The sequence below is a fragment of the Tenrec ecaudatus genome, chromosome 14 (genome assembly GCF_050624435.1).
Source record: "Tenrec ecaudatus isolate mTenEca1 chromosome 14, mTenEca1.hap1, whole genome shotgun sequence".
Lineage (NCBI taxonomy): Eukaryota > Metazoa > Chordata > Mammalia > Afrosoricida > Tenrecidae > Tenrec > Tenrec ecaudatus.
The window spans coordinates 4,732,826-4,760,416 of NC_134543.1; the positions used below are offsets into that span (position 1 = coordinate 4,732,826).

The 27,591-nt window shown below is 57.9% G+C and overlaps 1 protein-coding gene across 1 annotated transcript; it reads left to right on the plus strand.

The window, feature by feature from the left end:
• Nucleotides 1–218: 218 nt before the first annotated feature.
• Nucleotides 219–25,381, plus strand: HHIPL1 (HHIP like 1). Its single transcript, XM_075530842.1, has 9 exons — nt 219–793; nt 5,650–6,296; nt 10,654–10,797; nt 11,679–12,004; nt 12,372–12,498; nt 14,899–15,044; nt 16,980–17,061; nt 22,254–22,336; nt 24,090–25,381. Exons 1-9 carry the CDS (start codon nt 515–517, stop codon nt 24,623–24,625), a joined length of 2,370 nt encoding a protein of 789 aa, XP_075386957.1. The 5' UTR covers nt 219–514; the 3' UTR covers nt 24,626–25,381.
• The last annotated feature ends 2,210 nt before the right edge of the window (nt 25,382–27,591 follow it).

Here is a 27,591-nt window from a genome sequence, read left to right on the forward strand (position 1 = left end):
CCCAATCCCAGGAAGTAAACACAGCAAGGCTCCTTACTCTGGAGTGGGGCACATGCCCTGCCAGATGGATCTCAGCAGATGGGGGTGGGGGTGGGTCTCTGCTGGCCCAGAAGGGCTAAGGGAAATAACCTGGGTGAGCGCCAGGGATGAGCTCTGGAAGCCACCCCCCACTCCCTCCCCAGCTTGGGTTTCAATTCTCCTTCATTCATAGGGCCACACTAAGTCCCCAGACCATTTCTGCGTGGTCCAGGCTACAGGCATCCCTCCCCTGGCCCGGCCCAGGTCGGAGGTGGGCCGGGATCCCAGCAGTCCAGGCCTCTGGCCCTGGCCTCCTAGCCTCCCCCGCCAAACCGCGCTGGGGGAGGAGGCCCAGGAACCCCCGCCCGCCCACGGGCTGGGGCCGTCGCCGCGGTCTTGGAAACGCTCGGCGCCAGGAGGCTGGGGCAGCCCGGGCCCCGAGAACGGAGGCGGCGCCGCGGGCGTCCCCGACCCCAGGGGACCTCGGGACCCAGGCATGGCGGGCGCGCGGGCCGGGAGCGGGTCGCTGCTGGCGCTGCGGGTGCTGCTGGCCTGGCGCGCGCTGGGGACGGCCGCGCACCCGCAGTGCCTGGACTTCAGGCCGCCCTTCCGGCCGCCGCAGCCGCTGCGCTTCTGCGCGCAGTACTCGGCCTTCGGCTGCTGCGCGCCGGAGCGCGACGCCGAGCTGGCCCGCCGCTTCGGGGCCCTGGCGGCCCGCGTGGACGCCGCCAGCTGGAGCCAGTGCGCCGGCTACGCGCTCGACCTGCTGTGCCAGGTGAGCGGGCGCGCGGGGGGGGGGGTGCGGGGGGGCAGCGGACTCTGGACGGGGGCGGGAACAGACAGGGGCACCTGAGGCGGTTGTGGGCGGGGGAGGGGGCGGCAGAGGGTGTGGTACAGGACGGGACTGTTTGACTTTTCGGAACCAGGAGGCCCTTCAGAGGATGGGGGCGTCTGTGCCCTGGTCTGACATAGTGCAGGTACCAGGTGAGAATCACTACTCTGGTTCCCCCAAGCTGTGCCCCAGAAAGTGGGGGCCGGTCCCCGGCTCTGGCAAGGGTGTGGTCACAGCGCAGGGTGAGTGGAGAATTAGGCTGTACCCCATGGGGGTGGGGAATCCCTCCTTCCTGCCAGATGCTCACTTGGGTCCTTAGACCCTGAGTGAGCCCTCCTGAGCTTGCCGCCCTGGTGCCCGCACCTGGACTAGGCTCTCTGCCCTTCTGGACCACCTCCCCCCTCTGAGGACATCCCCCCACTTGCAGAAGCTGTTTCATTTCCTGCCAGGCTGGGATCTGGTTCCCCAGCGAATGACCAGAACACTGGCTGAGTGCAGAAACTGGACCCCAGAGTGGGAGCCCTTGAGGCTGGCCCTCACACAGCATCTGGGCTGTGAGAGGCCTGGGGCAGTGGGCTCCTGAGGGGCCAGTCCCAGGCTTCTAGTGGCCCTGGAAGGCATGGAAGGGGCCGGGGAATGGGTATGCTGGGGTTGGATACTGGCTTCACCATTTTCTTGCTGCGTGGCCCTGGACAGGTCACTGGCCCTGCTGCACTGCATGGTGAATTCAGAAAGACACTCGCCACTGCCATTGAGCCGATGTTGATTCACAGCGACCTGAGAGGACAGGGTAGAAATCCCCGCAGTGAGTTTCCAAGCCCGTCGCTCTATGGGAGGAGAAAGCCTTACCTCTCTCCCAAGGACTGGCTGGTAGTTTCGAACCACTACAACCCACCATGCCACTAGGGCTCAAAGCTATACAATGGAAACAAATTTAGGCAGTCCCCACTCCATCCCCCATGGACACGCAGATTAAGTGAGATTAAGTGACATATCTTTGCCTTAGGGCTTGGGCAGTGTTTTGGTCCAATGGCTTCAGCCACACCCACGTCCCTTCCCTTCCCTTCGGGTGAGGTTTGGAGAGGGGCAGGGTCTCACAGCCCAGAGGAGGCTGAGGAAGGGGGTTGGGTCACACTCACTGCAGGTGGGGGTGATCACCTGAGTGTGCCCTCCATACAGTGGAGCATTAGTCAGCTAAGCCCACTTGGGGAAGGCCCACAATGAGATGGATTGGTGGACTGAGCAGTGTTTCCTTCTGTTGTTCATAGCTAGGGTCGCTATGGGTCAGAGCCAACTCAATGGCACCTAACAACAATGGGTCACCCCGGTGGTGCTGCCACGCAAGCGCTAGACTGCTAACCGCAAGGCCATCAGTTCAAACCTACCCTCCACTCCTAGGGAGAAGGATGAAGCTGTCTGCTCCCGTCAAGATTCACAGCCTCAGGAATGCTGTGTAGGGGTGCTTGGGAGACAGCCCCCAGGCATGGCACCCTGAAAATGAGTGGACCCTGAAAATATGGAGTTAACAGAAGCCTGCGGGGCAGGACCCCCCTCACATGAAACATCAGTGTGAGAATCACAGGGGCCAGGGTTTGACAGTGGTCAGCAGGAGGGGGAGGGCTCTGTGGTTTCAGCAAGGCTGACGAGGCTGGTGGAAAATTCTGGAAGCCGTGGTGGCTGTTGCACAACGTGACAGTCATGATTAATGCACTGAATCATACATGTGCCCAGTGCCGGAACAGCTCATGTTTCATTCTATATCTTTTTTGGCCCAGGGTTAAAAGGGGAATCAGGAATGGCTGGGGAGGAGTCCTGGGGAGCTCTAGAGGCATGGAGAAGTAGAAGCTTATCTGCTGGTGGGCTTTGCTGTGTATCTGAGGGGCTGACCAAAGGGCCACCCTCTCTGATCCTCCAGGTCTGCTGGTCTCCCTGTCACAGTCCATTGTTTGACCCGGTGGCACTCCTGCTGTTTATCACACTGTTTCCTGTCTGGCTTTGCTGTTCTGACTGCAGTAAGGGGGCTGACTGGGGTGGAGGGAAAGGTCAGCTCTGAGGAGGCTCCCCATTCCCTGGGGAGGCTTCCAGGGACCTCTGGCCTTGAGCACCCAGCCAAGGACTCTTAGAGTGACCTCATGTCTGAGTGAGCTTGGGGCTGGCAGCCGAAACCTGGTGTCCCTGGCAGGGCTACTCAGGTGGGGGCAAGAGAAAGCTGGGGGAGGACTCCACCCTTGGCTGGAATCAAGGCCATGTCTAGTCCCAGCACCCTTGATTTCCTCTGGGGTGGTAGCTGGCTACTTCTTCACTGGCTTCCATCAATGACAGCATTCACCTCTGCCTCCAACCAGCAGGTTCCAGAGAAAGGAGACCAGAAACAGCTAGCCCCACCGGAGCCCTCCGCAGGACCCCCATATCTGACACCACTGCCCTCCTGCAGATGTCCAGGCTGGCTCTCAGCCCGAGGATGACTACCCCTTCTTGCCCCTTCAGCCATGTTCCTAGGCCTTTGCTTACAGCCAGCTGCTCCACCTGGAGGAGAAGGTGCTGGGACAGGGTATACCCAGGGCTCAGGGGGCTGGCGATGGAGGCTCCCCTCAGAGTATCTGACATCACTCCTGCGAAAAGCACCCTGTAGGCTACCCCAGGATTCTGGGGTCTCTGCCTTGTACTGAGAGCTGCCCAGCCTCAGAAACCCTGTGTTCAGTTCAGGAGACAGGCTCCCAGGGATGAGTGTGGGGTGTGCACCAAGCTCCTGGTGGCCAGGGAGTGCCTTCCGGGAAGCCAGGAAGGTTTACTGGAGGAGGTTGGCACAGGTATGTCCAGACAGCCCATATTGTCCAATCAGTCATCACAAGAGCTCCTGTCCTTGTCCTGCTGAGCACAGGGGCGGGTGTCAGACACAAATGTGAAGGGAAGGGCTGGCAGAGCCTGTGAGGAGTCACAAGAGCTAGCCATTCCTCCCAAGTTTGCGATGAGGTGTCCTGATGAGGGTGCAGGCACAGAGCGGCGAAGGGACTTGCCCCAGGCACAAAAGAAGAGGGGACATGGCCTCTAGTACTTGCTGACCCCTGAGTCCTTCATCACTTTGCCATACCGCTTCCCTGCTTGAAGGTCTGGAGGGTCCCACCTTGGGAGAATGAAGGGATAAAAGGATGCCTTTGAGTTGGGTGTTGAGGCATGAATAGGAGTTTGCTAGAGGCAGAGATGGGCAGGACAAGAGCTGGAAGGATGTTGTGCACCATGATACAGGTTTCCTAAAGAATGGTGGTGCAGTGAGCCTGTGGGTGTCTGTGACTCCAAAGGACCACCCTTGGGCAGATGGCTGGCAGGACTCTGGGATTCCACGGGTTCTCACCACTCCTCGCTGACCACTGCGAGGCCCCATTGCTGAAGGTCCTTTTTGCGGCCAGCAGTCACTGTGTCTGGTCACCTCTTGCATCTGGAAGGTCTGGTCCGGCATCAGAGTTTGAATTGTGTGTAGAGACCAGGGGTCCCGAGGCAAGGTGCTCATGTACCTCACGAGACGCCAGAGCGTCACGAGGCTCTGGAACCCTCTTCGCACCCTCTGGATTTGGGGTCGGGCTTTGGCTAGTGAGGGCTTCATGTGTGTCTGCTCTGCTCCCCCTGTGTCTCAAAGCTGAGCTTACTGGCTGGCCCCTGTCACACCCATGGACCAAAATGCTGCCGCTCCACTGGTCTGGCCACTGCTGGGTCGGTGCCTTCTCCAAGCCTGCATTCTCCTGGACAGAGAACCAGGGGCTTCAGAAAGTTCCGGAATCAGGGCGTGAGAAGAGAGTGGAATTTTCCCACCAACTTCTTAACACGCCCCTTGGGACACTCATCATTGCCTGACATCCCAAAGATCAGATGAGGGCCGTACACACTCACTCGGTTCCTCCCCGGACCACCCGCCGCTGCCCTGAGGACCATGGGCACAGAAGGCCTGAGAAGGCCATGGGCCGAGTGGAGGGCAAGAAGCTTGGCCTCCCTGTCTGGTTGAGGGTTGGATGATCCAGAGACCCCAAGCATGAAGCACACATAGTGCCCCTTGGCCGATCCTAAGACTCCGCTTCGAGGCAGCAGCGGAGAGGCCGGGAACTCAGACCGTGGGCTGACTCAAAGCCACAATTGTGTAACGAGAGTGAGTGAGTGAGTGAGTGACTGAGCAGCAGCTGGCCTGGAGCCCAAAACCACAGACCCGGCGGGCTGCCTAACACCCACTGGCAGCGAGCCTCCCTTTGGAGGGAGCCTCAGCTGTCAGGGCCTCCCCAGCTGACCCGGCCCTTGTCCTGCTGAGCACGGAGGCGGGTGTCAGACGCAAAGGGAAGGGCTGGCAGAGCCAGTTAGGAGTCCCTGGGGAGACCAGGGATGGGGAGCCATTAGTAGAAAGGTTGGCTGGAAGCGATGCAGATCCTCAGAAAGCAGGCAGGTTGGCAGGTGGGCGTGGATTGCATGAGAGAGTCGCCTCTGGAGAACTTGGTTTGGGGAAAGGTCCTGGGAAGAGGGCTTACGGTGATTAGGAGGCAGCCACTGGGGCCTGCCCACTTGAACCCCTAGTGACACCATGGTGAAGCACTCAGCTGGTAACAGAAAGAGCGGTGGTTCAAACCCACCCACCGCTGCATCTTAGAAGGACCAGGCAGCCTGATTAGATCACAACGTTTGGCCTGGGACGCCCAGTGGGTCAGCCCCTACTCTGTCTTGTAGTGTCCCCATGACTCAGGATGGACTCAATGACCCAGCGGTCACTCTGCTGGTGGGGGTCCACGGCGAGTGTCTCTGAGCACCCCCTGTCTCCGCAGGAATGCTCGCCGTATGCGGCCCACCTCTACGATGCCGAGGACCCATCCACGCCCCTGCGGACAGTGCCCGGACTCTGCGAAGACTACTGCCTGGACATGTGGCAGACCTGCCGTGGTCTGTTCCGCCACCTGTCCCCCGACCGCGAGCTCTGGGCGCTGGAGGGCAACCAGGCCAAGTTCTGCCGCTACCTGTCCCTGGACGACGTGGACTACTGCTTCCCGCGCCTGCTGGTCAATGAAATGCTCACCACCAACCTGGGTCGCGTGGTGGCAGATGCCAAGGGCTGCCTGCAGCTCTGCCTGGAGGAGGTGGCCAATGGGCTGCGCAACCCCGTGGCCATGGTGCACGCCCATGACGGCACCCACCGCTTCTTCGTGGCCGAACAGGTGGGGCTGGTGTGGACCTACCTGCCTGACCGCTCCCGACTGGAGCAGCCTTTCCTGAACATCAGCCGGGCGGTACTGACCTCACCCTGGGAAGGTGACGAGCGGGGCTTCCTGGGCCTGGCCTTCCACCCCCGCTTCCGGCACAACGGCAAACTCTACGTGTACTACTCTGTGGGGGTGGGCTTCGATGAGTGGATCCGCATCAGTGAGTTCCGGATCTCTGAGGACAACGGCAACACCGTGGACCACAGCTCCGAGAGGTGGGCTTCCTGGGGAGCCTGGCCAGGGTGGGGAGGGCTGGGATCCAGCATTCTGTAGTGACAAGCGGGGTCCCCTGGGAGCTCGGCAGGTATGGCGGTGCCAGGTGGGAGAAGTGGGAAGCCTGGCCAGGGTGGGACCCAGCACTATGCACAGGTATGGCAGGGCCAGGTAGAGAAGTGAGGTGCCCTGGGAGCCTGGCAGGTGTGGCAGAGCCAGGTGGAAAGGTGAGGGCCCCTGGAAGCCTGGCAGGTGTGGAAATGCCAGATGGAAAGGTGAGTTACCCTCAGAGCCTGGAAGGTATAGTAGTGCCAGGCGAGAGAGCTGGCATCCCTAGGGAACCAGACGGGTGGGGAGGGCTGTATTAGGGGCTGTGTAGCAGGTGCCTGTAGACTGTTGAGTTGTCACCCTGGGGGGGTCTGAACCCCGAGTTATAAGGTTAGAGGATGGTCACCCAGGGACCCCAGTCCAAATGCCTGGGTCAGGCCTTCCAGGACCACCAGTTCTCCACGAGTTAGAGGTCCCCCTCGGGATTCAGGGGTTCTGGAACTGAGGCTTCCCTTCTCCCAGACCCTCTGCCATCGAGTCGATTCCAACTCCCTGCGGCCCTGTCCAGGCTCCACGAATCCACTCACTCACCGTGTCTGGCTCTTCACAAAGTGAAGCTCTGTGGCCTCAAGGGACTCGGGCACCATTTCCCCAACAGCATGTGCTCACCCTGTGCCTGTGTCACTCTTTGTCACTCTCCCAGTATTTCTGATTTCATCCTGTCTCCGAGTTTAGGAGATTACACATCTACACACCCACACACCCACACACTCACGTCTGACCCCACTGCCACTGAGTCTTCTCACTCACAGCGACCGTAGGTAGGCTTCCAAGGCTGCACATCTTTAGCAGAGCGGGCAGCCTCGTCTTTCTCCTGAGGAGTGGCCGGTGGGTATGAATGTCTGAACTTTCAGTTAGCAGCCCCACGCCTCACCCGGAGTGCCACCACCCAACCCAAGTACCAAACTCCCTGCCATTGAGTCAGTGCTTACTCACATCGACACTCCCCCTCCCCCCGTGGGTTTCTAAGATTGTAGTTCTTTACGAGGGTAAAAAAAAACAAAACAGAAAACCCCAGTCTTATTCCAGAGGATGCTGGTGGGTTTGAACTGCCAACCATGTAGATCAAAGCCCAATGCATAGGCACCACACCACCAGAGCTCCCTGAAGTGCCACCAGGACTCATTCCATGAATAGCCTACTGTACAGGAGCTCCGGTGGTGCAGTGATTACACGCTGAGCTGCTCACCGCAAGGTCAGCAGTTCAAAACCACCAGCCACTTCTTCAAGGGAGAAAGACAATACAAGGCTTCCTACTCCCATAAAGAATTGCCGTCTCGGGCCCCCACAGGGGCAGTTCTGCCCTGTGCTATAGACTCATGATGAGTCAGAATGGAGGTGGTTTGTTTTGCTTTTGGTATAGTGTAAACATAACTCCCATAGTGCACTAGAACACCCGAAAATCGGTGCAAGTAGCTGTGTGGTAGGCTTGAGCGACAGAGACAGCCACGTCCGACTGACTTCTCTTAGCACGAGGGAGGGTGCTGTGGGCCGTGGCTCAGTGTTCCGCATTAAAGAGCTCCCAGAGGGCAAAGGTAGGCCACGCTCAGTTGATGACAGCATTGTGACCAAGGCTCAGAGGCTCTCGATGTCCCTGAGAGGATGATGCCATGGTTGTTGTCAGGCGCTGTTGAGTTGGTTCTTGCCACCCTCCTGGGTACCGCAACTGCCATGTGGATCCACCCACCCCTTGCAGGGGTTCACTGTGTAGGGGCGCTCTTTGTCCTCAATAGTTTCAGTGCTCGAGATGACCTTGTGGCATGTGGTCTTGTTGTTGGGTGCCATTGAGCTAATTCTGACTTATAGCGACTTCGTGTGACAGAGTGGAGCTGCCCATAGGGTTTCCTCTGAATCCCAAACAAACCCACTGCCATTGAGTCCATGCTGACTCCTCTTGACCCTATTGGGTGGGGCAGAAATGCCCCTGTGGGTGTCCGAGACTGTGACTCTCTATGGAAGAAGAAAGCTCCATCATTCTCATCTGGAGTAGCTGGTAGCTTTGAACTGTGGACCTTGTGGTGATAGCCCAACATGTAACCACTAGGCTACTGGGTGGTGATGTAGATGGAAAGGGGGTTCTGGTGGTGCATTCGTGAAGCGCTCTGTTGCTAATTGTCAGGTCAGTGGTTTGAACCCAGCAGTCCCTCCGTGAGAGAGGGACGGCAGTCGCTTCCCCTGTAATGGGATCTTAATCTTTAGGGGAGCAACTTCCCCAGGCCTTCTCTCCCGCAGAGCCACAGGGAGTCAGCTCCAGGTTCAAACCCCCAGCCGAGCCCTAACCATTGCCCCCTTGTTAATGCAGAAGGTAGAACTGAGCACTGGGAATTAGTTACTCAGGTGTCGAGCTGCCGCCGATGACCAGCAGCAGCGAAGCCATTCTGAGTTTAGCACCTGAAGCTGCCTCTCCTCCCAGGGCTGGAGAAGGATGGAGTATTAGAGCCCAAGAGCTCCCAGAGTTCCCTGGAGAAGCTGATTCCCCCCCCCCCAACAGGCCCTGGCAGGGGATTTGGAATGGGGTGCAGCTGCTGCCAAAGCTTGAAGCAAAGAGATGGGAGAAATGGCCCTGCTTCTCCCTTCAGCCCACCCTCCAGTCCCCTTACAGTGTTTCCCAGTAGTGGAAACTACATGGAGACCTGCTTGCCAAGGAGCATGGGGAATGTAGTTTGCAGGGGCTGGGCCTCTGAACTATAGAATAGTCAGGGGAAGGGCCAGGATACCAGGCAAATGACAGCACATCATGCATTTAACCAAACTCACTACCATTGACTCATAGCGACCCTACAGCACAGGGTAGAACTGCCCCTGTGGGTTTCCAAGACTGTCACTCCATATAGGAGTAGGAACCCTTGTTTTTCTCCCTCAGAGCAGCCAGTGGTTTCGAACTGCTGACCTTGTGGCTAGCAGCCCAATGTGTAACCTGAACTCCTCATGCATTCATGCATTTGACGTTGAGTCAATGCTGACTTCCAGTGACCCCGTAGGACAGGGCGGAACTGCCCCTATGAGTTTCTGAAACTGTCACTCTTTATGGGAGTAGAAAGACCCGTTTTTCTCCCTTGGAGCGGCTGGTGGTTTTGAACTGCTGACCTGTGATTAGCAGGGCAGCCCATATCCACTACACCACAGGGGCTCCTCTGCGTTTGACAGGACGGTGGAGTTTTAACACTGAACGCACACAAGGAGAAGGAGCCCGATACCCAGGCTATGAGGACCGGTGTGGACCTTGTCATGCAGCATTGATATTGACCATGAGCTTCCTGGCAGCCAGTGCAAAAAGAGATATCATTTCATCCTCATGGCCTTGTGTGGGGCGGCCCAGCCAGTCCTCTTGGGAGAGATGGAGAGGTCGTATGGACATCATGAAGCAGAGACAGAGGGATGGACCCCTGGGTGTGTTTCCAATGATGACTTTTCAAAACCTACCGACTGAGCATATTGCAGAGTGGGGGTTCAGCTAGGAACAGGAAACCGGGACGAGGGACGTGTCACACATCAGACATTGAGGAGGGAATGTAGAGAGCAGCCTGAAGCCACCAACCTCGGTCCCTGGAGGGGATGGCATTGGGCAGAGGAGGGTGTGCAGAAAGTTCCCAGTGAGGGACTGGCATGGGGGCTCTCTGACCACAGAGAAGAGAGCTTGTGTGACAGTGACGAGGCAGGCAGTTCGCACGCTCCTAACAGGGAGGGTGCTGGCCGTGGGGAGAGGCAGAGAAAGTCCCAACCTGAAGGAGGTGACTTGGGCTCAAGATGACTCCAGCTCTGCTCCCTCTGGACTGTGTGACTTTGGACCAGCTGCTCCCTCTCCCTGAGCCTCTGGCCTCTCAGAGGCACAGCCTGGAGTGAACTCTCCCTGGCTCAGCCCAGGTCCTGGTGAAAAAAACCACCTGCTGTGAAGGACATGAAAGGCTGTGACGTGGCTTCCAGAGAGGGGGACTTTACAGCTGTGCCCCAGCCTGGGTGGGAGGTTGGATTTTGGCTGGTTTGGGTGCAGTGGCAGAATTCTCTTCTTCCGGGTGTGGAGACTTGGATCCGATTCCAGGCAGCCAGCCAACGGAGGCCTGTTGCCGGAGAGGATGCTGTGTAGGAGGGTCAGCGGAGCATCCGGCTAGGCTGGACTAGGAAGAATGAACTCCGTAGAGACCACAGCTGTGTGGCCCACACCGATCCCCAGCATGGTGGCACAGAACCAGGCAGCGTTGCTCTCTGTTGTGCTTGGCGGCAGCAGCTGACGACCACGGCCTCTTCCCTCAGGATCATCCTGGAGATCGAAGAACCTGCCTCCAACCACAACGGAGGGCAGCTGCTCTTTGGAGATGACGGCTACCTGTACATCTTCACTGGCGATGGCGGGATGGCCGGCGATCCCTTTGGAAAGTTTGGAAATGCCCAAAACAAGTATGTTCTGCTTTCCAGTGCTCTTTGGTTGGTATTCCGAGCCTCTTTCTCAACAGAGCGGTGTAGCGCCGTGGGAAGGGCTGGGGCTGGGGTCATGGTTCCTGCTGGCAGTCTGTGCTGGAGGTTCTCTCATCGGTGAGAGCACCTGCTGGGAGACTTGTCATGAGTCCCTCAGGCTCTGAGTTCCATGCTCCCCGCACCCTGCGGCCAGAGGGACGGGAGTGATGTCCAGGACCTCATGGGCAGATCTGAGTCAGTTGGGGCAGGGTCATGTGAGCACGTGGTTTATCTGCACCTGTGGTCACTCCCCTCCTGCTCCCCCACACCAGTTATTGAAGAGTATTCTTGTTCTAAGTGAGCCTCTTCTTGCCTTGAACAGATGGGTAGGTGGATAGGTGAGTAAATAGATCGATAGATGGGTGTGTGAGTGGGTGGTGGGAAGATGTATGGATGGATGAGTGTGTGGGTGAATAGATGGGTGGATGAATAGGTAGATGGATGAATGGGTAAATGGATGGATGGGTAGATGGATGGATGGGTAGATGGATGGGTAGATGGATGGGGTGGATGATGGGTTGGATGGGTGGATAGATGGGTGAATGGATGGGTGGATGGATGGATGGGTGGATGGGTGTGTGAGTGGGTGGTGGGGGGACGGATGAGTGCGTGGGTGGAAAGAAGGATGGGTGAGGGAGTGAAGTTACCCAGCTTGTACACAAGCAAGGAGACTCCACCTCAGTCCCTCTGGCTTCCTGTCCCAGGTGCCACCTGCTCCCCCTCAGCTCTGCTCCCGCCCGCCCGACCCTTAGGGTAGGCCCGGCCCAGGGCGGCTCTGAGTCTGCACACTGACCCGCCCCCTCCCTCCCCCGCCCCCACCGCAGGTCTGCGCTGCTGGGCAAGGTGCTGCGCATCGATGTGGACCGCCGGGAGCGCCACCCTCCCTACAGCATCCCACCCGACAACCCGTTCGCCAGCGACCCCTCCGCGCGCCCCGAGGTCTACGCCCTGGGCGTGCGCAACATGTGGCGCTGCTCCTTCGACCGCGGGGACCCATTGACGGGCGCGGGCCGCGGGCGCCTCTTCTGCGGTGACGTGGGCCAGAACAAGTTTGAAGAGGTGGATCTGGTGGAGCGAGGCGGCAACTACGGCTGGCGTGCGCGGGAGGGCTTCGAGTGCTACGACCGCAAGCTGTGCGCCGCCTCCCTCGGTGACCGCGCCGCCCCTCCAGGGGACCCTCTCCCCCGGGGACCCCCAGCTGAGCTCCACCCCTGCCCCACAGGCTGTGCCCTTGTGCTTCCCACGGTGACCTTGCCCCTCCTGGTACCGCACTCAGGTCCACCTCCACCTCCCCGGGCTGTGGCCCAGCGCCTCCCTGGGCGTCCTCTGCATCCTGTGTTCCTTCCCTGGGCACCCCCCCCATTTGAGATCCACCCCAGGCACCTGCCTTCTGTACCAAAGGCTTGTGTGCCCCTGTCAGGCTGTTCTAGTGAGCTCACCTCTCCCTGCCCTGCCCTTGTCCTTGACCGTGGGGGCTGCAGGGACAGCGCTCCCCTCACCCTAACTTCTCCCTGCAGATGACACGCTGCCCATCTTCGCCTATCCCCACAAGATGGGCAAGTCAGTCACCGGGGGCTACGTGTACCGGGGCTGTGAGTACCCCAACCTGAACGGCTTGTACATCTTTGGGGACTTCATGAGCGGGTGAGTGGGGCTGGACTGCCCTCTAGAGTGGGCCCAGCAGGTGTGGAAGTCCCCTGGATCTCTTTCCCTGTCTCCGCTGGCCACCCATAGCACACCTGGGGGCGCAGGTCACTGTTTAGCCTCCCACCTGAGCACCCGGTTGGCTAGAGAGGGCAGAAGTGGGGAAAAAGCAAATTCCTCAGCAGGCCCTGGGTCACCTCTGTGACCTGTCCCTGAGCCAGCTGACCAGGGCCTAGAGCCCTGCCCTCTACCCCTTGCCATTGTTATCAGAACCACAAGGAGTCTGGGTCTAAGGCCTGGTGCCTGCTGAGGCCGGCAGGGAAGTGGCTACCCAGGGTGCCCTTCAGGGAGGTCACCTGTGAGGGACCTGTGGTCACTGGGGCCCCCTCTAGCATCCATGCTCCCCCACCATGGAGCGCCTGGGGAGAGTTGAGAGAATGGAAGTGAGGGGAGGGGGATGAGTAACACCCATGTGGATTTTAAGGAAGGTTAGAGAAGAGTCCCTAGGGGGCTGGCTAGACCTCTGAATGACCTTGGCTCCCCATTGTGCAGAGGGGGAAACTGAGTCCAGAAAGGTGGAGCCAGCTGGAAGCCTAGAAGTATGTTCATGTGTGCAGGCTCTGATGGCCTGGGTGTGAATCCTGGCACATAGAGATGAGTCTGGGCCAGTTACTGTGCCTCACCTTCCTCCTCGGAAAGATGGCGATGGTGATTGTGCCTGCCTCCACTGACCCATGGAGGGTCAGTGCACTGCCGCACTTGGCATCTGGCATGTTATTAGTACATGGTGGCCCTTGTTGCCCAGCCTTGCCTCTCTCAGGGAGGGCAGCCGGTAGATTTCCCAAGAGAGAAAGCAGCAAGACCAAGCCTTAGTTCCTGCAGGCTGCTGACCCCAGGTGGGCTTGTGGCCAATCCACCCAGCTCCACTTTGCTAAGGGGACTTAGCTTTCCCATTTATAAAATGGGTCAAGCCGAAGCCTCTAATTTTACACTGTGCAGCCTGATCTTCCCTATGAAATTCTCACACAGTTCTGGGGCCCAGTGTCCAAGCTCAAGGTGTCAGCAGGGCCCTGGATCTTTCAAAACTTCTGTGAGCCTTGCACTCAGCCGTTCAATGGGCAGACCTTGGAAACCCACGGGGCAGTTCTACTCAGTCCTATTGGGTCCTCATGAGTCTTAATCAACTTGGTGGCAGTGGATTTGGTTTCCATGGACATGGAAACTGTGCTATCGCTTACTCAGCCCCACACCCAGAAGGCTCTGCATTGGGTTGCATGCTCTGCTGTGGCTGTCACGAAATCCTCAACACGTTTTGAACAACTGAAGCATGTTCATTCTGCATTGTACTTTTTAATTGATGTATGGTCCTGGTTGCATGGATGGATGGATGGATGAGATGGATAGATGGATGAGTAGATGGGTAGCTGGTAGCTGAACATATAATAACTGATTAAATGGCTTCATAGATGAATGACACGGACAGATAGGTAGTTGAATATATAAGTGATTGGGTGAATGAAGGGATGATACTTGAATAGATAATGGATGGATGGATGGATGGATAACTAGATAGCTGAACATATAATAGCTAATTAAATGCATGAACAGATAGATAAATTGGATAGATAAGTGATTGTATGAATAGATAGAGGGATGATGCTTGGATGGATAGATGTATAATGAGATAGCTGAATAGATAATAGGCAATTGGATGGATGGATGGATGGATGGATGGATGGATGGATGGATAGATAGACGAGAGGGTGAATAGGTGGACAGTTGGGTGGGTATATGGATGAATGAGTAGGTAGGTAGATGAATTGATGATTGGGTGGATGGTAGGGGATAAATGGGTAGATAGATAGGAGGGAGAGAGGCTCGATAGGTAGAGAGATATGTGGATGGTGATATGGATGGATGGGGAGGGATGGGAGATGAGTGGATGGATGGGTGGGTGAATATAGGGATGGGTAGATGGATGAATAGGTGGTAAATGGATGAACACTAGGTGGATAATTGGAGGATAGGTGGATAGGAGGGTAGGTAGGTGGATGGATGGATGGATGGATGAGTAGGTAAATTGATTATTGGATGGATGGAATGGCAGTGGATGAATGGATGGATGAGAAGGAGGGAAGATAGACATGTAAATGGATGAGTGGGTGGATGGATGCACAGGTGGATGAGTAGCATAATAGGTGGATGAATGGGAGGATGGGTGGAGGGAGGGAGGGTAAATAGGTAGATGGGTAAATGGGTAGATGGATAGATGGATGAATAGGTGGATATATAAATGGGTAGATGGATGGATAAATAGGCAGATGGCTGGCAGGATGGAGGGATGGCCTGTCTGTTCCTAGACACCATGTCAGTCATGACCCCCCAGCTCCTTCTTTGCAGGCGTCTGATGTCCCTGCAGGAGAACCCAGGCACAGGCCAGTGGAGCTACAGTGAGCTCTGCATGGGACGTGGCCAGACCTGTGCATTCCCAGGGCTCATCAACAACTACCATCCACACATCATCTCCTTTGCAGAGGACGAGGCTGGTGAGCCCCCTTGAGACTCAGCGAGGGCAGCCTCCCTGGTCCATGCCGTGGGTCCTTGTGTCCTGTGACCGAGGGGGGAGGGCTGTGTCTCAGCCTGGCCTTCACCTCTGGGGAGTGAAATGGTCAGTAGGTCAGTTCCTGCTTGACTCCCTTGCCTGCGGAGCATCCAGGGGCAAGGCCTCACCTCTCTGAGCATCCCTTTCCTGGTCTGGACAGTGGGGTAGTGGTGCCCTGCACCCCTCCTTTACTCTTCCCCTCCCCCACGTCCTGGGAAGGGATGATCCAAGGCTTGGGATGCTACAGTGACCAGGTGCAGCCCAGGGGCTGTCATGATGGGGATGCTGGATGCTGGCACCCGTGGGAGCGGGCCTCTGGTCCTTCCCAGGGGACCTCTCTGCCCCACTTCTTTGGGCCCCACGAAATGAAACCACTGTCATTTATAACCAGGTCTCCTTGGCTGCTTGCTGGTCCCTGTTCCAGACACTTGTGTTTGCAATGCAAGGGGAGGGGAGGGGGTGCAGCAGAGAGGCCAGGGGCTGGATCCCTCTCCTGCTTCTGCCTTTGTCCTTGGCCTGGGGATTGTCCCCAGACAAAAGCTGAGGGGCCCCAGTGGGTCCTGGCAGATGCCTGACAGGGTTGCTAGGGAACAGCTCCTGGAGGGGGAGGGGGGCTATTCTAGGGGTGTCTCCCACTGGGCCCAGTGCCCAGGGCCCCCAGCCTGAGTCTGGGAAAGTTTTGTGGAGCTGACACCCATCAGAATCTGAATTCCAAAGGGTAACCTCAGCTCCTAAGGTGTCCCCAAGGCCACTGGGCTCCTGAAATCTCTTTCCTTTGGGCAGTAGGGGGTTCATGTATCTGGTAAAGAGATGGTGCCCTCTCTTGTACCCCAGCTGGGGCTGCATGGTGCAATTCCTGAGGGTCCTTTCCCAGTCCTCACAGTGGTACTGTCACCTGGCCCAGGACAGCATCTCCTGCCTGAGGGCCCTGTGCCCCCAACCAGCACTCCCCACTCCCTGCCCCCCCCGGCTCCCTACTTGAGTACCACCTTTCCCTGTTGCTGCTCTGACACTTACCATTGGCCAACAAGGATCTCAGGGCCCTCCGTCCTCCTGGGATAGGTACTTGCAGAGAAGCAGGGTAGTATGGCGGGGGAGGGGTAGTGGAGGGGGGGCGTCAGGCTCCAGCAGAGCAGGCTGGGGACAGACAGACTCTGAGGCAGCCTGGCCTACTGCTGTTCAGGAGGGCACCTCTCACCTTCAGTTTGGGTGGGGTCGCACTGACCCTGGCGGACCCAGAGGAGCCAGAGCAGAGACGGCAGTCAGACAGATGGGGTGAACAGAGAGGCTGTTGTCCCAGAGGGCTGGAACTTTGGGGGAACAGCTACCCTGCCAGAGAGGGGGCAGGCACACCCAAAGAGGTCCAGGGAGGCAAAGGCCAGCCTGGGGCCCCACAGGTGTCTGTGTACGCTCCAGAGGGACAGTCTTGCCAGGACTTGCCACTGCATCCCAGCACCCCTCCCCCAGCAGTGCACACAGACTAATGTGTCCTCTTAGTCCCCGGAGGCACTGTGTTTTATGGCCCAGGACGCCAGGCTCAGAGAGATACCTGGGCCAAGTACTCAGTCCTGGGGGAACCTGAGCTGAGGACACTCCCCTATGCCCAGGATGAAGGTGTGGGGTGTGGTCCTGAGACAGGCCACAGAAGCAGCAGGAGAAGGGGACAGGCCACCGGGAAGGAGGGAAGAGTGGGGAGTGGGCAGTCTGGGGCATGGGGAGGTGGACTGAGACCCTGGGGCATGTTAGGCAGGTTTCTTAGCCTTCATTTCTAGTTCTGGTCCTACTGAGGTTGCTGGTCATCTCAGTACTGGAGCAGGTGTGGGTGGGGGCTGTGCAGCAGGCAGGGTGCTGCCTCATGCCATGTGGTTCTTGTCCACAGGGGAGCTGTACTTCATGTCCACGGGCATGCCAAGTGCCACGGCCCCACGCGGGGTGGTCTATAAAGTGATCGACCCCTCTAGGTGAGTGTCCACCCCACCTTCTCCATCAAGGGGGCAGATCCAGGCTTGGAACTTGGCTACCTGCCTCACAGTCTCTCTGTTCCAGTGGAAGAGGCAGAGGAGACTGGGGGGTCCGTAGATGAGCTAGCAGACCTCATGACACCCCCAAATCCACGTTTACTCAGTCTCACCTGGCTACCCTCCTAGTGTCCTGCCCACTCAGGTCTGCTCCTCACCTTCCTTCCCTTCCCTGCATCCTCCTCCCTTACCTCCACACCCCTCCCCAGCCACTCTTCTTTGGTGGTCGGCCCTCCTAGTAAGAACCAGCTCCCCTCGCAGTATTCCAGCCCTGCCTCCCATCTACTTATGAGACTGTTCCCATCCCTTATGGTCTCTTCCCAGCACAGCGGAGTGAAGAGCCAGCCCAAGTCCTTGCTTGGTGCCAGGGGTGAGGTGGGGTGTGTTGTGAGCTTCCACCTTCTTCTTCCTAAGCAGCACCCCTTCCGGACAGCCTTCCCCCATGGGCTCTCCCTCCTCCCGGTGTTCATCACCAGACTTGCAATCTGGGGCCCACATGGCAGTCTGTCCTGTCACCCTGCCTGTGAGTCTGGCATGCGCAGCCTGTGTCTATCCACTTCTGCAGAGCCAGGCCAGTGCCAGGAGTGGCCAGGAGCAGAGACTTAGAAGTGCTGGCTGAATGAACGAATAAAGTGAGACCTGGTCCAAGTTAGCACAAGCCTTCCATCCACGTTTGGATGGCGCTGGGCCCCGGAGGTGATACGGGCCTATTGCTAGATCAGCTCCTTGGAATGGCATCAGCCCAGATAGCGGGGCTTCAGGAACGTGGAAACAGAACCACACAGGACGCATCCTCCTCAAACAGCCTCTGGGCGTGAAGTTCCCACTCCTGAAACCCAGCTTGGCACCGTTTCTGAGAAGAAGTCAGTGGCTGAGGCCAGACAGCCTCCCCTGAGGTGCTCACCAGGCTGCCCCGAAGGTGACTCCAGGCAGCCAGTGCCTTCAAGGTTCCAGAGGCCACCTAAGGATGACAGGCTGGGCGATCAGCCCCATTCCACAAGCCCTGCAATCTGGGTTCTCAGAGAAGCAAACGATTGGGATGAATGGACAGGCTTGTTTTCACTCCCTGGGGCCCTTGCAGTTTTGCTTCTCTGCTGCCTTCTCATCCCACCCAGCCGCAAGCCCACTGGTGTCGTGGGCTGGACCCCTGATGTCGGGGCTACCCCCGCAGCCCAGAGGCCAAGGTTAGACTCAGAGGCTCTTCCTGTGTGGTGGACCCCAGGAGAACCTTGACTTGGGCAGAACCGGAACAAAGAGACAAGCTAGAATTGAAAACACCTGTTACCCGTCTTAGTCACTCAGTGCTGTTGTCACGGAAATGCCATGAGCCGAGGGTGTCAAGGAGCATGAGGGTATGCTCTCACAGATAGCAAGTTCAGGGCATGGCTTCAGAGGAAGGCTTTCTTTCAGGGGCTCTCAGTTTAGAAGGAAGATCTCTGTCTCCATTCATCTCCATTCATCGGTGTGTACCTCGGAGATTTCCTTGTGTCTTGGCATCCATCTTCCACGGGCCTAGGAGGTTCCCTACACAGGGGCCCCGGTTCCAAAAGGCAGGCTCTGACCGAGGGTCTTCTTTCTTGGTGGAAGCGAGTTCTTCGAATCTACGATCATTCATCTCAAAAGATAATTGATTTACAATACAACTTAGTCAAATAGATCGGATCCTGCCTCATTAACATCGCAGAGGCTGGGATTTAGAATAGCCACATCAGATCACAAAGTGGGGAAGACATACGTCGTACTGAGAACTGTGGCCTAACCCAGTTGACATGTATTTGGGTGGGTGGGTGGCAGGGGAGACACACAACACAATTTAAACCGTGTTGTCAGGTGCCCCGGAGCTGGGTCCAACTCAGAGAGACCCTGTGTTCAGCAGAAAGAAACACTGCCCCCTCCTGCAGTGTCCTTACCTTGACCCATTTGAGCCATTGTGTCCATCCATCTCCTGGAGGATCTGCCTTCGCTTCACTGACCCATCCGTGGTTGTGCGCATTCCAAAGAAAAGTGACTCCATAGAACACTCACGTCGGAGAACAGTATCCCTGAGAGCACATGCACGTGGAATTTTGCTGAAGATCATTCCATAATGGTCGCAGAAGTAAACTGACCAGGAAGTGCCAGAGGTTCAGGCCGGATTCAGAAGAGGATGGTAGACCCAAGGATCGCATTGCTGATATCAGCTGGGTCTTGGCTGAAAGCAGAAAATGCCAGAAAGGTGTTTCCTTGTGTCTTAATGACTACGCCAAAGTATCTGGCTGTGTGGATCATAACTGTGGATAGCTTTAAGAATGGGAATTCCAGAACACTTCCCAGTGCTCAGGAGGAGCTTGTACATGGATCACGAGGCAGTTGTGCGAATAGAAACAGGGAGTCCTGCAGATTTAGAATCAGGAAAGGTGTGTGTCAAGGTTGTATTCTGCTCACCATTTTCTGTGAGTCGGAAGTGACTAGCACCAGCAGCAGGTGGCACAAACTACCAACCAAATGGCCCAGAGAAACCTCAGAAGAAAGGCCTGGTGATCGTGTGCCAAAGGCTCAGCCCAGGAAAGCCCCGCAGGGCACAGTGCTGCTCTGGCACACGTGGAGTTGGAATCAGCCTGAAGCCACCCTTTCCCCCTTGTCTTATTCAGTAGGCTCCACCCTTCTGTTGGGAAGGAATTCACGACTTCTCCCCTGACGTCCTTTTTGGTATCCGGGACACATGACGCTCAGTCTACTCAGCCGCCTCTGCTCTGTGACGGCTTTCTGAGACTGTTATTTTTAAAGCACAGATCTATCAAGCTACTGATGTGATTTCCCCCACAACAAACACGTGAAGCACTTCCACCATCGCCCTCGATTTCCTGAGACCAGGCCCTCTGGAGCTGCGCAGGGTCCTAATGAGCCCATCCCTCTCCGCCCGTTTATCCGCTCTGTGAGATCATCTCTCCATGGTAACACCACCCACAGAAGGATGGGTTTTTAATAGCGGCGTAATTTTCTGCTGAGTCATGGGCCCAAAGATGGCTCCCTGCTCCTTGGACATGCAGGTGGTTCCAGTTTTTACACAGCACGCTTCCCTCAAGAGACTGCACCAAAGCAGAGCCCCTGATCCCTTCCAGATGCCTTCTGAGAGCTGTCAGCAGATTGGGGCTCTGCTCTGTCTCTGTTGACTGACTCTCCTGGGGGTGGTCTGAGGAGCTCACCCCTTTCTGCCTTTGGAGTCTAGGGGTGTCTTTGCACCTACAACAGAGTACCCATTAGAAAGCATTTGGAACACAAAGAGATCAGGAGGGTTAGCCCGGTGGGCAGTGGGGGCTTGCGACTGTCTGAACACAACCCTGGCATTTTGTGGTGCCACCCTCTGCCCCCCTCCTGTAAGCAAACCATGCTCAACAGACAAAACAAGACTGAAGGTGTGGAAGATTTTGTCTTGCCTGGATCCACAACCAATGCACATGGCGGCCGCAACCAGGAGAGCACACAACGCACTGCATTGGGCACGCCCGCCACACAAGACTTCCTCGAAGTGTCGGCAAGCACCCCAGTCAGTTTTAAGGCTGAGGTGCGCCTGACAGCTTCAGGCACCTCCTGTGCATGTGGAAGTGGGATGGCAAATAAGGAAGACTGGATCATGGATGCATGGGAGTCCTGGCTGGGGGAAGAGTATCCAATATGCTGTGACGTAACGAAGAATGAAGAAAATCTCTTAGGAGAAGTGCAGCCTGAACACGCCTTAGAATGTAGGAGGGCAGACACTTCCTCTCATCTACTTTGGCCATGTTATCAGGAAGGACTGGTCCCTGGAGGAAGACATCATGCTGGGGAAAGTAGAGGGTCAAAGGAAAGGCAGCCCGTCAAAGGGGACAGACAGACCAGCGGCTGCAGCAGGCTCTGGCACAGGGGTGCCTGTGAGGATGGGGCAGGGCCCGGCAGCCAGCATTCCGTTCTGTTGTTTGTGGGATGAGATGGAATTAACTCGATTAACTCAAGTGCACCTAATCGAGTTAATCCATCATTTCCCATAGCAAGGGTATTTGCCAAAAATTCCTTAAGGCCCGTCACCCTGTGACTCTGTAAAGCGTGGGGACATTCTCATGAGAGACAGTCCCCCAAGCGTTTAGGACACCTCTCTCCCTCAGCATTTGAGAAGTGTGTTTCTGGAGCCTGTGAGGGGCCTGTCGACCTGGTCACTTTCGTCCATTCAGCTCCCTAGAGCCCACGTCTTGTCACATGCTGCCCCTCGCCGGCTCCCCGCCTCTCAGGGCCAACTGTGTGAGCCCACTCCCCTCCCCCCATGTACCTTGGAAGAAAGTCTGACTGCCTGCTTATGCAAAGTGCCAGCCCTGAAACCAATGGATCCCAGCTGTGCTCCACCAGGAGTCAGAACCAACTGACTAACTGGCTGGCAGCGGGTTTGGATTTCAGGGTTTTTGGGGTGGCCAGGGCCCAGTGGAGCCTCGGGCTTAGAATAGGATCATTCAGAAGATCACAGATTGACAGCCGAGAACTAATTAAAATGGGATTCCATTCATTTCTTGTACTCCTCTGAGATGCCCCAGGACACCCAGTCGGTAGTCCTGGCAACCTTCTGGAACTCTTTTCTCTGAAGCCCTCTGAGGACACCGCCCTTCACCCCCTCCCCAATCCCTCCCTTGGCTCTGGCCAGTCCCACCTCCCCACTTCATTCTTTAGTGTGGAGATTTAAAAATCTCCCAGGCTCCTCCAGGCAGGGACTGCTGATGGTCACACACATCCCAAGGAGGGAATCCCAGAACACAGGTGGTAGAGACAGGGCATTCTCCAAGGCCTGGGGGTTGGGGTGGAGGGGAACTGGTGTAGGAACCAGGGGGTGGAAAGTGCTGACATTCAATCACAGCCAGAGTGCAGAGCTCACTCTGAAGGAGACATGCTCAGCGAAGGCCCCTCCCTTGAGGACTTCAGCCCAAGCTCCCCCACTCCCTTGCAGTCTGTCTGTGGGGATCTGTCCCGTTGGGGTCCTCTCATGTCCTGAGAGCACAGAGCTGGCACGGGTGCTGCAGGTGGCTGCCCTGGTCCTGTGTCACCTGCTGTGCCACAGGGAGAGAGCAGCTATCCGGGGACACATTCGGGGTGGGCTCCTAGGGTGGGAACTCACGGCCTCTGTGTGTCTGCAGACGAGCACCCCCCGGCAAGTGTCAGATTCAGCCTGCACAGGTCAAGGTGAAGGGCCGCCTCATCCCGTTCGTGCCTAAAGAGAGTAAGTGCCCCTTGCCCACAGGATGCTTCAGCCCTGCCCTCTCCTCCAGCCTGTGGGCTCCTCCTGACTGGCTCTTCCTCCCTGCACCTGGCCCAGAGTACATGAGACCCGAGGTCAGCATGAGAGCAGCAGCCACATGCCTTCAGCCCCGTCCATGCCCATGATGCGTGCTGGTGGGGCTCAGGCAGTGTGGGGCTCAGGCAGAGTGTGGTCAGGGTCCCCCATCCAGGAACTTGGAAAAACAAGAGAGATGGTGGCTATGAAGGGGCATGGGCATGAGACAGGGCATAGCGTGGGTGTGGGAGCACCCTCCCTGTACCTGAGCCCCACCCCCCTTCAAAAACAGGGAAGGACTGGGTGTGTCACAGTGGACAAAGGGTCCTGCATCCTAAGTACTTGGGCCCCTTCCCTGAGGTGGGTCTGTTCTCACAAGCGGGGAGAGGGGTACAAACCTTCAAAGTCTGAGAGCCCCAAAGGCCACAGACGATTGCCCAGCAGGCCTGGTGACCAGAAGGAAGGGGCCTGAGGAGAGGGGTAGCTATTGGACCCAAGCTGGTATCACTGACTCACTGCCCCGGTCACAGTGGACTCTGGACAGAGTGGATGTGCTCCATGGAGATGCAGTGGCTGGGAATGTTTATGGAAGCAGACAGCCCATTGTTCTCCCTACTGACTGCTCAGTTAGCAGCCAAGTGCTTAACTCACAGCACTACCAGGGTACACAGCCCAGAGTACCAGGCCCACAGGTGTTGAGGAACATCTCTGTCTACCCCACCCCCACCCTCACCACCACCTTCCAGATGTGCCTTCCCAGCTGGCCTGTGCAAGCTCCCAGGCAGGAAATGTTGGCAGGTAGCTCAACAAATCAGGCACCTCCCTTCGGGCCAAAGGCAATGGGTGTGGTGATTGGTGGGAGGGGAGAGGTGTTTCGGGGCAGGGCCAAGGCCTGACAGATGCCCAGCTAGTGGACTGCATTGAGGAGGGGGGCTACTTAGCTCTCAGGAAGAGGCGCCCAGGACGCAGAGGTAGGGCTACTGTGAGCTCATCCTTCCAGAAACAGCTAGTTTCGGGCTCCCCGGAGTTTGGCCTGTTATCCATTCACTCACTCTTGGCAGTTCCTAGCACTCTTGCTAGCTTCCAACTCTGGGCTGGACGCTGTGCCACAAAAGGAAGCCACACCAGGACCTGCCCTGCCTGGCACAGCTAGAGAAGTCATTAAGTGTCCCCAGCTCCGTGGCAGAGAGCCATGGAATCTCGGAGCAGTGCAGGACTCCTGATGGGATGGGGCACAGGGGGGCTTTCCAAGGCCAGGGCAGAAGCTGGGAGGAAAGCCAAGGCAGTGGATGCAATCAGAAGTCAGGAGCCAGGGAGCTGGAAGTCCTTCCTGGATGGTGGGATTGGTGGGGGTGGGGTGGGTGGGAGGGGGTGGGGGAGGCAGCAGGGGAGGGGTGGACCCTGCATGTTGGAATGCTGTCACCCATGCCCAGTGCCCTGGCTGGTATCAAGATCTGCCCCCAGCCTCTATCTCAGTGGCTTTCAAAGGCTGGCCGAAGTGGGGCCATTAGGGGATTTGGAGCCCCTATCCACTGTCACCAAGCAGCTGTGGGGTTCAGGTACCTGCTGGTGGGTGGGGGCAAGGGCAGGGCCAGGATATCTTTCTCAGTGTCTGCATGGTGGCAAGGGGGAGCTGGGCGTCGGGGGCGCGAGGAAGGGAACAGGGACCTCTCTGATCACAGGCTCTTCTTCTGTGTAGAGTTCATTCACAGGACCAAGAGCACCCCACGGCCCACAGCGCGCGCGCCCACCAAAGCTCCCCGTCGGAGCCGCCCCACGGCCACCGCGCCTGCGCCCACGCCCCGGCTAGAGCGTCCTACGCCGCGGCCAGGGGGGCGCAGGGGCGGCGGGCGGCGGCGGGGGCGCCCAGGCGAGGAGGGGCCCTTGCCTGCCAATGGCGCGGTGCGCCTGGTGCGGCCGGCGGGCCTGAGTCCGGGCCGCGGGCGCGTGGAGGTGTTCGCCAGTGGGCGGTGGGGCACCGTTTGCGACGACGCCTGGGACTCCAAGGCCGCGGCTGTCGTGTGCCGCCAGCTGGGCTTTGCGCACGCTGTGCGCGCCGTGAAGCGCGCTGAGTTCGGCGAGGGCCGTGCACTGCCCATCCTGCTGGACGACGTGCGCTGCACTGGCAGCGAAGCCAACCTGCTCAAGTGCGCGCACGCCGGCGTGGGCAAGCACAACTGCGGCCACCAGGAGGACGCGGGCGTCGAGTGCAGCCACGTGGACCCCAACCTCTAGGCTGAGTGCCAACCTCCGCCCCCCATCTGAGCCTGCCAGGCCTGCGCACGGGGTGTGCCCACAGGTGCCCAAGTCAAGCCATGGGTGTGGACCCTGAGGCCCTGGATTCCGTGGGAGGTGCCTATCGTGACTGCCTGCCCACCCACGTGTCTTGAATTGAACTGAAGCCACAGGCACGTGCTGGGTCCCGACGGTTCTTCCTTGTGACCTCTAAGCCCCCCCAAGCAGACTCTGAGGATAGAGGATTACCACCTTCAAGGGCAAACAGGCTCCTGTTTGGGTCGCTAGAGACCCAGCCAGGCTGGAGTGTGGACCCAGGGCCAGAAGCGGGTCAACCGAGGTCTGGGAGGTCTCAGGCAGGGTGGACAGCAAGGCACCCAGTGACTAAGGCCATCAGACAGTGGCACCATCAACAGGGGTCCTGATGCCTGGAAGGGGTGAGCAGCTGTCTCCAGGAGCCAGGGGTGGGGGAGCTCAGAGACCTGGGAGAAGTCTGGCCATCTTGGAGTCTGGCATTGTCCTGGGCCCAGGTGGTGCTGAAATCATGGACCTAGACCCTGCTCCCCTGCCCCTGGCACAGAAACCCCTGAGGCCCAGTGGGCAGAGCCGCCCTGTCCCACCCTGCTCAGTGAAATCTCAGAGGACTCTGATTCCTCCAGCCTCTCACCAGCCAAGGCCAAACGCAGGCCAGGGTGAGCCCACTACTGAGGCTCTGTCACCCAGAACTGATGCCACAACACGACTGTTTACAAACCACTTCCAGCCTCTTCTCTCTTTCATATCTGGGTGTGAGGTAGGGGTGGGGGGGTGTGTGATGGCCCAGGCTACTAGCCATACCCCCTCCTGCAAAGTCCTCTCTGTGCAGATGGGGAAGGCTGGTTGAGGGGCTGTGTGTGCCTGAATGCCCCTCAAGCCCTGCCCTCAAGGACCCATTGTTCTGAGACAAGGGGAAAGGAAGTGGTCACACTAGTGATACATTGTGACCAAGGAAGCCAGTTTCATAAATGCTGGATACTAAAACTTGTTACATCGCTTTAATTTTCCCAGAGTGTTGGAAGAGCTCATTGCCTGCTGGCATAGCTACATGCCCCTGATTAAGGCCCCGAGTGTCTTACACATTGCACCCCACACCCCACCATCTGGAGCACTCACAGCCCACCAAACCGAACTCACTGCAATCCAGTCCATTCAGACTTAGTGACCTTAGAGGGCAGGGTTGAACCGCCCCAGTGAGTTTCAGGGACTGTAAGTTTGGTTTTTGTCTTTTAATAAATAATTCTTTTGGGAGACTCCAGCAGCAGTTATAACAGTCCATACATCAATTGTATCAAGCACATTTGTACATATGTTGCCATCATCATTTCCAAAACAGTTTCTTCCTACTTTAGCCCTTGGTATCAGCTCTTTTTTCCCTCTCTTCCACCCTTCCCTCCTCTCTGGACTGTAAGTTTTTACAAAAGCCTAAAGCCCCATAATTATCGCGCGGAGCTGTTGGCGATAATTCTACACTACTGACCTTGGGGACCGCGGCTCAGCGTGTAACCATTGTGCATCCAGGACCCCCTTCACCATCTAAGGGGGTGTATTTCACTTCCGTCCTGAGTTCACCTGTACGCGCCTGCGGTGCTTCTCATCACCACACGGGGGCGCCATGGCCATCCGCTACCTGTCAGCCTCATCGAGAGGTTGGTCCAGGTCCCCAGCACGGGGTCCCACCTGCTCAGGCTTTGGTGCGCCGCCTCTGTGCTGGGTCCAGCTCTGAAAGCTCAGCTCTTTCCAACATCCAGAGTCCCACACGCGCACCCCTACAGCTTTTCCCTGTGGGAGGGGCTACTTTCCTCTGTTGTACCTGGGATGAGTGGGGGAGAGTGGGCTGGTGAATGGCTGCCATACAGTCTTTCCGACCCCTAACTTATCAGAGACTTGTCCACGCGTGACCCCTTTTCAGAAACCCAAAAGTACCTTAATCTCAGGGCGCCACGCCCCGAGGCTTTTCATCTGGAGGGATCTGGGCACACCTGGGATGATCTGACCCCAAGCCCCATTGCTTTCACCTTGGGGCCCTAAAGGACATGAAAACCCCAGAAGTGGGGCCTTGTCATCCGTTAGCGGGAGGGTAGGAAATAGCAGGTTATAACACAGCGTGAAGTCCTGGTTTTATTTTTAAAAACCCTTGCGTCACCCACGGCACCCCTTGACTCCCTTGAGGGCAGCCTGCGCCCTGGACTTTCGCTGCCAGCTCCACCGCCACGGTCAGCTGTGCGCTCTTCGTCGCAGCCACCGATCCCATAAGGGGCAGGGGCTTCGTCACCGGCCCCGGGGACTCCGCCTGGGGACCGCGGGTCCTGCTCACTCAGCGTGGACCGGACAGGCCAGGGAAGCTTGGAGAAATCGGCTTGGGGAACAGGCGGTGCTGTTAGGGCGTTTGGGGCCTGGGATGGGTCCCCAGGTAGGCTTTAGGGAGCGGAAGGGACGTAGGACCAAGCGCGGAGCATCGCTGTTACTTCACGGCCCCATTGGGGGCGGAGCCAGCCAGCTGGATTTTTGTGCTTAGACCCCCAACGCGGCAGAATCTGGCCGAGGCCGAGTTGCTAAGACAACGCGTTCTGGGAGGAGCTGCGGCCGGGGCGGAGCTTCAGGGAAGAGAGACTGGGGCTGAGGCCGGGGGCTGAGTCCAGACGAGGAGTTGTGATTGGTGAAGAAGGCACACTATGGGTGGGGCCAGCGCGGGGCGTGGTTCCAGAGGCGTGGTGAAGCATAGGCGGGACCTGCGCGCCGGGGCCGGAGGCGGAGACGTGGTTGGAGGGGCCGGCGCGCCGGGGCGGGGTCGGGGCGGTGGGGGCGGAGCGAGCGGCGGGGGCGGTACTGGGTCGCGCGGGGCTTGGGACCACGGCGGTGCGCGGCGCTGACAGCTGAGTGGGCTCGCGGCCTCCCGCGCCCCGGCGCTCGGCCCGCCCGGCCCGGCC